General features: G+C 64.3%; 2 protein-coding genes and 1 non-coding gene across 3 annotated transcripts in view; 1 reads left to right on the forward strand and 2 right to left on the reverse strand.

Annotated features, from left to right (window-relative positions):
- FLNC (filamin C) overlaps positions 1–3,051 on the reverse strand; it is a 30,878-nt gene extending 27,827 nt beyond the window's left edge. The window contains 1 exon segment of the mRNA XM_056340951.1: positions 1,961–3,051. Coding sequence (XP_056196926.1) covers positions 1,961–2,297 — 337 coding nt within the window. The 5' untranslated portion in view covers positions 2,298–3,051.
- A 5,908-nt stretch (positions 3,052–8,959) lies between these two features.
- Positions 8,960–9,031, reverse strand: TRNAP-AGG (transfer RNA proline (anticodon AGG)). The gene has a single exon. It is a non-coding gene; the product is annotated as a tRNA-Pro (tRNA).
- Positions 9,032–9,944: 913 nt separating this feature from the next.
- LOC130150239 (ultraviolet-sensitive opsin) lies at positions 9,945–13,462 on the forward strand. Its single transcript, XM_056340949.1, has 5 exons — positions 9,945–10,323; positions 10,763–10,931; positions 11,458–11,623; positions 12,168–12,407; positions 13,066–13,462. Exons 1-5 carry the CDS (start codon positions 9,948–9,950, stop codon positions 13,186–13,188), a joined length of 1,074 nt encoding a protein of 357 aa, XP_056196924.1. The 5' UTR covers positions 9,945–9,947; the 3' UTR covers positions 13,189–13,462.
- Positions 13,463–14,032: the final 570 nt, after the last annotated feature.

Raw genomic sequence — 14,032 nt, forward strand, 5'->3', positions numbered from 1 at the left:
TCCCAAGGGCACCATGAGGGTCCCTGCCACACTGGCACCAGGCTGGGGACACCCCAGGGCACACACAGGGTCTCCAACATCCTGCTGCCAGGCTGGGAATGCAATGACACCCCAGGACATCCCCAGGGTCCCTGGCACCCCAGCACCCAAGGCCATGGGCAGGGGTCCTGGGTACCCCCAGCAAAAGCAGGGGGCCACCCCAGCACCCCCAGGGCCCCTGGCACCCCAGTGTCAGGCTGCGAACACCCTGACACCCCACAGCACTGTCACTCCTGTCCTTCTGGAGCACCCCACAGCACCCAGCTGCAGCACCCCGACCCCCCAGGGGACCCCACATGGGGCACAGCACAGTGGGGGGGACCCCAACACCTCACCGGACAGTGCCTCAGGGGGAAACCCTGACAGCACCCTGGGGTTCCCTGACCCCTCCAGCACCTTGGGGTGTCCCCTGCCCCACAGCACCCTGGGGGGACCCCATCAGAGAACCCTGAGGGTCCCTGTCCCTGTCAGAGCACCCTGGAGTGACCCTCTCCCAGCACCCTGGGGGTCCCTGGCCAGGGGAGAGGCCAGGAATGGGGAAACTGAGGCAGGGGGCGGGGGGGGGGGGGGCAAGGCATCCCGGCCCCTCCCCCACGCCCTGCAGAGAGGACCCAGGCATCCCGGCCCCTCCCCCTCGCCTTCCCTCCCCCCCCCCCCCCCCCCCCAGCGATCGTGTTTCGGGGAGGAAATGGGCTGCAGATGTGGCCGGTGACACCCCCCCAATTGCTGGGGCCTCCCAGGGAGGGGCAACATCTGGAGGGCACCCCAACATCTGGGGAGGGTAGAGTTGGGGGGCAAGGAAACCCCCGGGGGGATGGGTGGGCGTGTGACACCCCCTGCGGGGACATGCAGGGATGCTCAGCCCCCCACCCACTGGTCTGGGTGTGCAAGGGGGGGCGTGCAGGCCCCTCGCCCCGTGCAACGCACATGGGGGCTGCCGCATGTGCAAGTGCTAAGGAAGGCTGCGAGCGTGCAAGCGGGTGTGCAAGGGTGCAAGCCACCCACCCGCGTGTGCGGGGGCGAGCGCGATGCGAGGGGGTCACCCTGCAGCTGTCGGGGTGGCGGGTGGGCGCTGGGGCCCTGCGCGGGGGGCGAGCGTGCGGGGGGCGAGCGTGCCCCTGCAGTGTGAGCTCACCGGCACGCAGCCCCCGAGCCAAGAGTGAGCTCAGCGCAGCCGCCTCGCATGGCCCCTCGCACGCTGCGGCCCCTCACGCGGGGAGCGGAGCCCTGGCCGGGCACGCTTGGCCCCTCACACAATCGTGCATGTGCAACACGGCCCCTTGCACACGGCCCACGTGCACCACTCAGCCTCGTGCAGTCCCTCGCACAGCGGTCAGAGTGGCAGCACGGCCTTGCACGCTCGTTCCCAGCTTTGTTCCCACTCGTCCATCGCCCTCACTCTTGCACGCTCACACCCTGTTCCTCCATTGCCCTGCTCTTGCACACTCGCCCCCTATTCTCATTCGTCCATCAGCCCTGCTTTCGCACACTCGTCCTCCATTCACACTCACCTATCGCCCCTACCCTTGCACACTCATCCTCAGCGCTGTCCCCACTTGTCCATCACCTCTGCCCTTGCACACTCATCCCCGCTCATTCATCAGCCCTGCTCTTGCACGCTCACCCCCTGTTCCCACTCCCCCATTGCCCCTGCCCTTGCACACTCCCCCATGACCCCATCCACACTTGTCCATCAGCCCTGTCCTTGAACACCCACCCTATTCCCACTCCTCCACCTCACCTGCCCTTGCACACTCATCCCCACCCTCACCCCCACATGTCCATCACCTCTACCCTTGCACACTTCACCCCTCACTTCCACTCCATCTCCCCTGCCCTTACACACTTGTCCCCAGCCCCATCTTCACTTCCTCACATGACCCGTCTTGCACACTCACCACCTCCGCACCCAATCACTCACCAATGGAGACCAGCTTGATGTGCTCCCTCTCCAAGAACTCCAAGGCCACTGAGACGTTCTCCAGCTTCATCTGGCGAAAGTTGGGGCGCGGATGGTACTTGCGCCCCATCTTCTTCTGGCTGAGGACCTCCAGGAGGGCGATGAGGCGTAGGCCATCGCTCAGGTCCCGCTGCAGGTCCCCAATGCGCTTATGGACACACTTGAGGTGCTCATTGCACCAACGGGTGAAGGTGTTCTGCTGGATCTTCTTCCAAGGAGCGTCCTCTGCCAGGTCCTTCTCGGTGGCTGGTAGCTCCTCTGGTTCCTCAGCTGTCTGTGTCTCGTAGGTGGAGTTCATGGTGAAAGGGTGCTGGTGGGGTGGTGGGTGCTGGGGGGCGGGTTGTAGACCAGGCTGGGGGTTAGCGTCCTGGGTTGGAGCTGGTATCCTGGTTAGGGGGTCCCGGGTCACTCCAGGTGCCCGGGTGGGTGTCCCAAGTCAGTCCTGGTGCCTGGGGTGGAGGTCCTGGATCAGGCCCAGTGTCCCAGAGAGGTCCTGGGTGGATGCTGGTATCCTGAGTGGGGGTCCCAAGTCAGCGCTAGTGTCCCAGGTGGGGGGGTCCTGGGTCAATGTGGGTGCCTGGGGTGGGGTCCTGGGTGCCCGTGGCAGTGCTGGGGGGACAATGTCCTGGGGCAGTTGCGGTGTCCTGGGTGGGTGCTGGTGTCCTGGGTGGGGTCCCAGTTGCCGGTGTCACTCCTGCTGCCGGTGTCCCGGATCAGTCCCAGCGCTCAGGGTGGGGGTCCCGGGTCAGCCCCGGCGGTCCGGGGGTGGGGGCGGGGATCCCGGCGCAGTGCCGGTGTCTGGTACAGTGTCCCAGTTCCCGGGGTCAGTCCCGGTGCTGGAGGATCGTGTCCCGGATCAGTCCCGGTGCAAGTTCCCGGCGTCAGAGCTGGTTCCCGGTGCCGGTTCCCGGGGTCGGTTCCCTGTTCCCAGCGAATTCCCGGAGCAGAGCAGTAGTTCCCGGAGGGGTCCGGGTCGGTTCCCGGTGTGTTCCCGAGGCGGAGCGGTGGTTCCCGGTGGGGATCAGGGTCCGAGTCGGTTCCCAGTGCCGGGGGCGGCGGGCGGCGAGTGGCGGCGCCGAGGGCGGCGGCGGCTTTAAGCGCTGCCCCGTCCCATCCCGTCCCGCCCCGCCCGGCCCCGCGGCCCCGGGATGGGCCTGCCCGGCGGGGGGGGGGGGCTGACCGCAGCCGCTATTTATAGCCCCGGCGGCACAGCCGCTGCGCTCTGGGACCCCTGGATCCCTGAGAGCAGCACCCCCCAAACCCTGGCACCCCCCCAACCCTCGGTGACCCCAAAGCCCACCACCCTTGAAACGCTAACTTCAAGCTGACACCATCCCTCCCCCCCCAACCCTGGTAACCCCAAACACCAGCACCCCTGAAACCCTGGTAACCCCAAACACCAGCACCCCTGAAACCCCCAAACCCTGGTAACCCCAAACACTGACACCCTTGAAACAACTGCACTCACTAACCCCCAGACACTGCCACCCCAAAATCTGTAAAACCCTGGCACCCCTGACCTCTGGCATCTTGAAATCCCAGCACCCCCAAAACCCTGGCACCGTGGTACCCCAAAATCTCCCAGACCTTGGCACCCCAAGACCCTCAAAACGTTGGCACCCCAAAACACCAGCACTCTCAAATGCTGGTACACTGGCGCCCTGGGACCTCCAAGACCCTGGCACCCCGAAATCCCATTACCTTGAGATATCCAAACCCCTGAACACCAGCACCCTCAAACCCTGACACCCTGAAATCCTGGCACCCTCAAACTCCAAAATCCCCTGAACTCCAGCACTCCAATAGCCCAGACACTGCAACACCCCGTTATCCTGATATACCAGTACCCCAGCACCCCAAAACCTCAGCACAGCCAGCACCATGGGCACCCTGACACCGTAGCACTCCAGACACCCCAGCACCATCATCACCCCAATACCCCGTCACCCTAACACCCCAATACCTGGCACCCCCGACACCCCAGGCACCTCAAGCTCCCCATTACCACAAGCACCCTGATGCTGCAGCTCCTGGCAGCCCAATACACCCCAGCACCATTGGCACCCCCCACCCCCCAAAGACCCCTCAGGAAACTCACTCAGGACCCCCCCAGGGGACTCAGGTGGGATCCCCTCACTCAGGACCCCCAAAAAACTCACCGAAGAACATATCCACACACACCCCAGACCCCAACCGAGAGCTCCCCAAAACACTCCCAAGACACCCCCTGGGGAAACCCACAGAACCCCCACCCAGGACCCTCCCCACACACACCCCTTGGGCCCCTCCGCCCAGGGCCCCCCCTTGCTCAAGCCGTGGGACCCCTTGGCCGTGCCTCAGTTTCCCCATTGTGGGGAGCACAGTTTGGGGAGGGGGGTGTTCGTTCATGTTGGGAGGGACACAGACAGATCCCCTTAGTGATCCCAGGACCCTGCTGCCCCCCAGCATCGCTGGTACCCCCACACACACACCGGGGGGGGTCCACCTGGACACCTGAGTCCTCAACACCCTTGGACACAGGCTGGGTGCTGGGGGGGGGCACAACACTTGGGTGTGGGGTGCCCCAGACCTGGGTCCTTTGGGGGGGGGGGGGGCTGTTTGGGGGGGGGTGTGTGTATCGGATTACCCCTGGTTCCGGTGCCCGGCCGTCGACATCACCGTCACCGCTGGCCACCTGCCCTAGAAGCTTCCAGCGGGTGGGGGGGTGGAGGGGCACCCAGCCGCCTGGGTCTCACCGCGGGGTAGGGGAGGGGGGTGCAGGACGCCTGGGTTCCTCTCCCACCACCCTGTGACTCAGTCGTCGTCCCCCACGGCAAGAAGTTCCCTGGGTGGGTGCCAGTGGTGGTGGGGGCGGTGAGGGTGCACCCCAGGGTGATGGGTGACAGCGGGGGGCGGGGGCAGTAATGATGGCCCAGATGCCTGCGCCAGCACCTAAAAATAACCTGGCGAGTCAGAGCCACGCACCCGGCACCCAAAATACCCCGGGGGGGGGGGGCTGGAGGGGCACATCCCACTTGGGGACAATGATGATGTGGGTGGCACGTGGATGGCACCCGTGCCGGGGCACACCCATGGGTGGCACCCACACCCCGGGGACCCCCACACTGACAGCAGCTGTGCAGGAGTGTAATTGCTTTATTGCTCAGAGGGGAAAAGGGTGATCCAGGGGGGTCAGTGTGCTGGGGAGGGTTGTCAGCATGCTGGGGGTGGGGGTCAAGGTGCCAGCTGGGATCTCATCACTGCCTCATCCAGGGGTAGAGGAAAATGATGGTGGAGGCCACGATGAAGAGGATAAAGGACTTGAACTTGTTGATGGTCTCCTGCAGAAGGGATGGGGGTCAGTGCCACCACAGTGCCACACTGAGCCCCATGTGAGTGTGTCCCCCACCCCATACCTGGCTCTGGGTCCCCTCTGGGCACTGGGGCTGGGTGTCCTCAGGGTCCTCAGGGTGGGGGGACACTGGGAGGGGACCATCTATGTCCCCCAGCCCCTTGAGGCACCTGCAGGAGATGGTGGTGTCAGGGGCTGCCAGTGGCACATGGGGACATGTTCAGGGGGATGGGGGACACTGGGGACACAGCCATGGGAAAACGGGGACATGACTATAGGGACAAGGGGGGACATGGCTGGTGGTCACAGGGGACTTGGCCAAGAGACAACAGGGACGCAGCCATTGGGACAGAGGACATGGGGACAGGGGGACATGGCTGGGGGGCACAGAAGACATGGCCAGGTGGCACCGGGGAGCGGCCATGGGAACGGGGACATGGGGATGAGGGCATATGGCTAGGGGGCACCAGGGACAAGGCCAAGGGGCACCAGGCATGCGGCCATGGGGACAGGAGACATGGGGACAGGGGGATGTTGGTCAGTGAACATTGGGAACAAGGCCAGGGAGTGCAGGGGATGTGGCTGGGCAACACGGGGAACATGGCCATGGGGACAAGGGCACATGGGCCTGGGGGACAGGGGCTGTGGGGACAGGAGGGATATGGCCATGGGTATGCAAGGGACGTGGCTGGGGGGCAGTGAGGACATGTATGGGGCCACGTCCAGGAGGGCACAAGGGCAGGGACATGGAGGTCCTGGGGGGGGCCAGGGTGGCTGTGGGGTGGTACCGGTGGCAGCAAGTGTAGCGGTGACAGTCCTGCAGTGCCCGGTGCTCCTCGCCCAGCGCCTTCTTCTCTGCCCGCAGCCTGTCCACCTCCTCTGCACGGCACCCTCACCTCAGCCTCATGGCACCCTGCCCCACCACATTGGCCCCTGCCGCGGCCACCACCCTCTGTGCTGTAGCGTCCCGCCCCCACCCCATGGCCACCACTCTGCCACACTGTGGTCACCATCCCACCACACCATGACCACCGTGCCATGCCCACCGTCCCACCACGCTATGGCCACCAATCTACCATGCCATGGCCACCAACCCACTGTGCTATGCCAACCATCCTACCACAGTTGTCATCCCACTGTGCCATGCCCGCCATCCCACCACAGTTGCCATCCCACTGTGCCATGCCCAACACCACACCACGCCGTAGCCTCCTCCCTGCCATGCTGCAGTACCTTGGAGCTGTGCCACCTGGGCAGTGATGTCCTGGAGCTGGGCAGCCTCTGCTGCCTGCTGCCTCACCGCTGCCGCCTCCGCTGCCCGCTCTGCCCGCGCCAGCTCCAGCGCTTGCTCCAGCTTTCCCAGCTCTGCAGTCTGCGCTGCCTGCAGCTCAGCCAGCTCTACCTGCAGCGCCTGCAGCTGTTCTACAAAAGGGCACGGGGTGGGCACCACCGCTCGGGGGGCACTTGGCACGGATCTGGGGGACTCATCTGTGTGGATGCTCAAATCTATGGGTGCTCCCCCTTGGGGTGCCCAACCCTTGGGATGCCCAAACCCGGTGATGCGCATCATCCTTGGTGTGCCCAGCCCCGGGGGTGCCCATCACCATGGGGGTGCCCAGCCTTATGGGTGCCCAGCCCCGGGGGTGCCCATCACCATGGGGGTGCCCATCCTTATGGCTGCCCAACCCCGGGGGTGCACATCACCCTTGGGGAGACCATCCCAGGGTGCCCATCCCTGGGATGGGTGTTCCTGGGTGCCCCACTCACTGCCCACAGAGGGGGACTCCTTGAGGTCCATGGCTCTGCGGCTCTGCTGTGGGGCACCCTGTGCCCTAGAACCCTCACGGGGCAGCTGTCTCCACAGCTGTCTCCAGGGGTGGCTTTCTCTGTTTGCCCTGGCAACCACGTTCCCCCTTGCCAGGGTGACCCCGCCCTCCCACCCTGGGGGCCCCGCCCACCCCCCCTGGGGGCCCCGCCCTCCCCGACGCCGGGGTTCCATGGGCGGGAGGGACTCAGGGGGAGCAGCGGCCCCCCCAGTGCCACTGTCCCATACCACCACCCCACAATCAGTGCCCCCAGCGCTCCTGCCCTGGGGTCCTTCCCCCCTACCCCCCGCTTCAGGATGCGTTGGGGGAGCGTTCGCTCTGCAGCCTACTGATGGCTCCAGAGGGCACGTAAGGGGGCAGTGCGGCAGGGGCTGGGGCCCGGCGGTGGGGGTGGTGGCAGCCAGACCTCCTGGGTCCCTGTGCTCCTCAGGACCCAGCCAGCCCCTGCTGTGGGGGAGGGGGGGTCAGCTTTCACAGCGGGAGGGGTCTGTATATGGGTCTTGTCTGATGGCTTGGGGAGGTTCCTGAACCAGGGAGAGTGATGACCTTATAGGTGACTGTCACACTGGGAATTGTATGGTGTGGTAGGGTACAGTATGGCGTGTATGGTACAGTCCATTATGGTGTGGTGTGGTGTGCTCCTGTATGGTATGGTACAGTACGTGACAGTACAGTGTGGTATGGTAGGGTAGGTATGGGACAGTATGGTATGGATGGTATGGGACGGGAGGGGATGGCACGGGATGATACAGTACGGTATGACCCAGCCCAGTATGGCACAGTATGGCCCAGCCCGGTACAGTATAGTACGACCTGCCCCCCCAGTACAGTACAGCACCGCACAGCACGGCCTGACCCTGCACCATGCGGCACCGTGCGGAGCGGGTACGGCGTGGTGCGGTGCGGTGCTGTACGGTATGATAAACCCAGTCTGAGCCAGTACCGTATGGCCCAGTACGGTACCGTATGGTATAGACTGGCACGGTATGGTGGGACCTGACCTGGTACAGCCCAGTACAATCCGGAACAGCCTGGTGCGGGACAGTTTGGTACCATACAGTACAGTATGACCAGATTGGACCTGACCCAGTACAGCCCTGTATGACCCAGTACAGTACAGTACAGCCCGGTATGGCCCAGTACAGCCTGGTACAGTATAGTTTGGTACAGTATGGTATACAGTACAGCATGACCATATCTAACCTGACCCAGTACAGCCCCGTATGGCCCAGTACAGTACAGTACAGCCCGGTATGGCCCAGTACAGCCTGGTACAGTATAGTTTGGTACAGTATGGTATACAGTACAGCATGACCATATCTAACCTGACCCAGTACAGCCCCGTATGGCCCAGTACAACCCAGTACAGCCCGGGCTGACACAGTACGGCCCCACTGGGGCCACGTCCCCTCCCTGTGTCCCCTCTCTGTCCCCATCCCCACCCCACGCCACGACCCATAAGGTGCCCCCGGTCACACACACGGGTGGGCACCCCCCGATCTGTGCACCCCCCCACAAGCACGCAGATACCCTCAGAGGTGCACACCCCCCCCCAGGCACCCACGCAGAACAGACACCCACCCGCGCACCCCCCACTCTGCGTGGGTACCAGGGGCGTGCCCCCAGCCCGCTGTCCCTTCACCCCAGCCCGCCTTTATATGTGCCCCCAAGCCGGCAGGGGCCCGAGCACCCTTAATCCCCCCCTAAGCGGCTTGTGCTCATCCTTCCTGCCCCCACAGGAGGCCCCGCAATGGCGGGGGGAGGGGCCTAAAAAGCGGTGCAGGGGGGCAAGCAAAAGCGTTTGGGCTCGTCCGGGATTTGAACCCGGGACCTCTCGCACCCTAAGCGAGAATCATACCCCTAGACCAACGAGCCACCCGCCGCGTTTCTTCCCCCCCCCACTACTCACGCGTGGGTGGCGGCCAGCGCCGGTGGCCGGGGGGCTGCGATGGGGCGAGGGCACGGGGGGCAGCACTGGCTGGGCAGCCCACCGAATGAGCACAGCCCCACCACCTTGGCAGCGCACCCCACAACCATGCACCCCGCAGCCATGCATCCCCCCAACAATGCACCCCCAGCAGCGCACACCCCCACCATGCACGCACCCCACACAATGCACCCCCCAATGAACCCTCCACCCATGCAACCCCCTCCAAAAGTGCACACACCCTCCGCAATGTGCCCCCCTCAAAAGTGCACCCCCCAACAATGCACCCCCAGAAGTGCACTCCCCAACCATGCATCCCCTCTGCAATGCACCCCCTAAAAGTGCACACCCCCCAACAATGCACCCCCAGAAGTGCACTCCCCAACCATGCACCCCTCAGCAGTGCACACCCCCACAATGGACTCCAAAAGTGTAGCACCCCCAGCCCTGCACGCCTCTGCAGACCCCTCATCGGTGCACCCCCAGCACTGCACCCCCAAAGCACTGCCCTTCCCCTGAGATGCCCCCCTGGGGGACCCCAAACCTCCCCCCTGCACCAACCCAGGCCACACTGGGCTGGGACATCTCAGTGTCAACAGGACAAAGCTTGGGGTCCCCTCTGCATCCCTGGGGACCCCCCAACCCCAAGGTGGGCCGGGGAGGGGCCCTTATGTCCCCCCCAATCCCCCAGGAGCCCTGGCAATCGGCTCGGCCCAGCTTAGGGAGGCTGATTAGGGTCTCAGCCCAGATTAGCCCCCCTAATCCCCAAGTTTGCCCAAGGATGAAGCCTTGATCCCTCCCTCAGCTCTTAAGCGGCTTGGGGCTGGGCAGGGTATATCAGAAGGGGGAGGGCAGGGGACCACCATGTCCCCCACACCCCCCAGCCCCATCACCATGTCGGGTGACGAGGAATTTTATCTCTTCAAGAATGCGTCCTCAGTGGGACCTTGGGATGGTCCCCAATATCACATTGCCCCGCTGTGGGCATTCTACCTGCAGACCGCCTTCATGGGCTTTGTCTTTTTGGTGGGCACCCCTCTCAACGCCATTGTCCTGGTGGTCACCGTCAAGTACAAGAAGCTGAGGCAACCTCTCAACTACATCTTGGTGAACATCTCCTTCAGCGGCTTCATCTCCTGCATCTTCAGTGTCTTCACTGTCTTTGTCTCCAGCTCCCAGGGTTATTTTGTATTTGGCAAACACATGTGTTCCTTGGAGGGCTTTGTGGGGGCCACCGGAGGTAGGTGGGTGATGCCACTGCAGTCTGGTGGGGCTGGAGGTAGGGCTGACCAGTCCTGGTAGGGCTGCAGGAGTTGGGGTGACCGCCATGGTCTGGTGGGGCTGGGGGAGTTGGGGTGATCACCGTGGTCTGGTGGGGTTGTGTGTGGGGATGACCACCATGGTTTGCTGGGGCTGTGGGAGCTGGGGTGATCACCATGGTCTGGTGGGTCTGGAGGAGCTGGGGTGACCACTATGGTCTGGTGGGGCTGTGAGAGTTGGTGTGACCACCATGGTCTGCTGGGGCTGTGGGAGTTGGGGTAACCACCATGGTCTGGTGGAGCTATAGGAGTTGGGCTGACCACCATGGCTTTCTGGACCTGTAGGAGTTGGGGTGACCCCCGGGGTCTGGTGGGCTCATGAGGGACATGGGTTGAGGTCCTGGTGGTGTCCCTCTCCAGGGCTGGTGACAGGATGGTCCTTGGCCTTCCTGGCTTTTGAGCGCTACATCGTCATCTGCAAACCCTTTGGCAACTTCCGTTTCAACTCCAAGCATGCCCTGATGGTGGTGGTGGCCACCTGGGTCATCGGTATCGGTGTCGCCATCCCCCCCTTCTTCGGGTGGAGCAGGTGGGGATTGGCCGTGGGCAGGGGCGGGCAGGGTGCTGAACACCTGGAGCGGCAGGTGGGGGGGTCATGGGGGTGCCATGGGGGTCCCAGGTGGGTGCTGAGCCAGGTGGGAAGCAGTGCCACAGGGGTGCCATGGGGTAATATATGAGTCCTGGAGCATGCCACAGAGGTGCCACAGGGGTGTCACATGGGTGCAGAGCAGCCTGGCAGTGCCACAGGGGTGCCAGAGGGTGCCATAGAGGTGGCACAGGAGTGGCACAGGGACACCATGGGGTGCCACAGGGGTGCCACAGCTGTTCCATGGGGTGCAGAGCAGGCTGGCAGTGCCATAGGGTGCCATGGGGGTAATGCAGGGGTGGAACAGGGGTGCCATGGGGGTGCCACGGGCATGCCATGGGGCGCAGAGCAGCCCAGCAAGTGCTATGGGGGTGTCACGGGGTGCCATGGAGGAGGCACAGGTGTGTCACGGGGTGCCACGGGGGTGCCACGTGGCATGGAGCAGGGGGTGAGCGTGGGCGCCCTGCAGGTATGTGCCCGAGGGGCTACAGTGCTCCTGCGGCCCTGACTGGTACACGGTGGGCACCAAGTACAAGAGCGAATACTACACCTGGTTCCTCTTCATCTTCTGCTTCATCGTGCCCCTTTCCCTCATCATCTTCTCCTACTCCCAGCTGCTCAGCGCCCTGCGGGCTGTGAGTCCCGGGGGCACGGCGGGCACGGGAGCATGGGGGCTGCGCACGCTACGTGTGAGGGCGGGGGGATGGCAATGGGCTGGGGGGGGGACGACAGGTGGGATTGAGGGAGGGAGGGAAGGAGGGAGGAAGGAGAGATGACTGAAGGGAGGGTGGGAAAGGGGGATGGAGAGCAGGAGAGACGGAGGGATGGGTGGGGGGATGGCAGGATGGAGAGATGGGGTGGAGGGTGGGCACGATGAAGGGAAGGAGAGAGAGGGATGGAGGATTGGCTGGAGGGATGGAGGGATGGAGGGATGGAGGGATGGCAAGATGGAGGGATGGAGGGGTGGAAGGATGGAGGGAGGAAGAAGAGATGGCCAAAGGGAGGGTGGGAGGGAGGGAAAGAGGGGTGGAGGGTCATCAGGATGGAGGATTGGCTGGAGGGACGTAGGGAAGGAGGGGTGGAAGTAGGAAGGGCTGCTTGTACAGAAGGCCAGGCAGGGGGGCAGGCAGGGGGACAGGAGGCCTGGCCAGGGCCCCTGACCCCCTCCTTCGGGCACAGGTGGCTGCGCAGCAGCAGGAGTCGGCCACAACGCAGAAGGCAGAGCGGGAGGTGTCCCGCATGGTGGTGGTGATGGTGGGCTCCTTCTGCCTCTGCTACGTGCCCTACGCGGCCCTGGCCATGTACATGGTGAACAACCGGAACCACGGCCTTGACCTGCGCCTGGTCACCATCCCTGCCTTCTTCTCCAAGAGCGCCTGCGTCTACAACCCCATCATCTACTGCTTCATGAACAAACAGGTGCCCCGGGGACACCTCAGGGCATGGGGGCACTAGGGCCATCCAGGGACATGTGGGGGCTGGGGACATCCAGGGGTGCTCAAGGACATCGGGGGACCAAAGATGTTCAGGGACACATGGGGACCAGGGTCATTCAGGGATGCACAGGGACAAGGCATGGCCATGGACCAGGGACTGGGCACCAAAGATGCTAGTGGGCTGGGGACATCCAGAGATGAGGGACACCTGGGGATGAGGACACACAGGGACTGAGGACACCTAGGAGCACCCAGACACACAGGTGTGCCCAAGAACACCCAGACACTGGGGACATCTCAGGGTGCCCAAGGACATTTGGGAACCAGGGACACATGGGGACGAGGGTCATCCAGGGATGCCCAGGGTCTAGGGACGATGATGGAGCAGGGACCAGGGACACCTGGTGCCAACGAACTGGGGACCCCCCAGGGATGGGGCACAATGGGGTATGAGGGACACCCAGGGACTGGGATGGACACCTGAGGACACTTGGCCATGCTCAGGGCCATCTCCAGGGCTGTGGGTACCATATCCGTGGGGACAGGAGATGGGGTCAGGGATGGGAAGACAGTCCTGGGGATGGGGACAGGGGACATGTGGGACTCCCCAGGCTGAGCTGGCTGCATTCCCGTCACCACAGTTCCGCGCCTGCATCATGGAGACGGTCTGTGGGAAGCCCATGACAGATGAGTCTGACATCTCCAGCTCGGCCCAGAGGACGGAGGTCTCGTCCGTCTCCTCCAGCCAGGTCAGCCCCAGCTGAAGAGCCGCCAGCACCTGCCCCAGGCCCCTGGCTGTCCTCGCTATGGGGCTGGAGCTGCCCCAGGGTTCCAGGGCCACCCCCTCGGCCAGCCTAGAGTGTAGGTGCCGAGTGGGACAATAAACCACCGCCACAGTCTGAAGACAATGCCGAGCCAGTCTACGTGTCGGTGGGGACGGGTGGCTCAGCCCCACGGCACTGCAATCCCACAGCGATGCCACTGCAGGACCCCGCTCCTTGTCCTGCCCAGGACACACAAGCAGTGGTGGGGCAGGGGGGTGGAATGCTGCCCCTCCCCTCACCCATGGGGCTAGTGTGGGGCTGACCCCCCCCATCCGTGGGGCTGGCTCCCATCCATAGGGTCAGGGTGGTGCTGGGCTCCCATCCACAGGGTCAGGGTGGTGCTGGGCTCCCATCCGTGGGGCTGAGGCCCCACACTGCAGCAGTGGGGCAGCAGGGACAGGAGGGCAGGACTCAACCAGAACCCACGCACCCCCAGCCCCCCGAGGGCACAGGGTGCCGGGATTGGGGTGCAACTTGTGGGGCAGGGAGCGGGCCTGGCCGAGCCCCCTGGGACATGCCCATGGGGAGAGGGGAGCCGTGGTCTGGGGTTGCCCTGTGCTGGGGGAGGGATGCCGGGGGGGCCGCCAGGGCTGCGTCAGCCCTTCCCGGGAAACGTAAACACTTCCAAATTAAGTTATCCCCGTCCCGAGCGATCTGGGGGCTGATCCAGGCAGCGCCGTGCCACCGAGCAGGGCCACCCCCACCCCCCATCATATTTCTGGGGGTAAAACTGGAGCAATTCTGTCGCGAGGGCCGGGTGCCGCACAGCAAAGCCCCCAAACTG

This window comes from Falco biarmicus, chromosome 5 (genome assembly GCF_023638135.1).
Source record: "Falco biarmicus isolate bFalBia1 chromosome 5, bFalBia1.pri, whole genome shotgun sequence".
Classification (NCBI taxonomy): domain Eukaryota; kingdom Metazoa; phylum Chordata; class Aves; order Falconiformes; family Falconidae; genus Falco; species Falco biarmicus.

Coding starts and splice junctions, on each gene's coding strand:
- LOC130150239 (XM_056340949.1), top strand. CDS start 9,948: ATGTCCCCCACACCCCCCAGCCCCATCACCATGTCGGGTGACGAGGAA. Junction 10,324..10,762: donor CTTTGTGGGGGCCACCGGAG/GTAGGTGGGTGA, acceptor GTCCCTCTCCAG/GGCTGGTGACAGGATGGTCC. Junction 11,624..12,167: donor TGCTCAGCGCCCTGCGGGCT/GTGAGTCCCGGG, acceptor CTTCGGGCACAG/GTGGCTGCGCAGCAGCAGGA.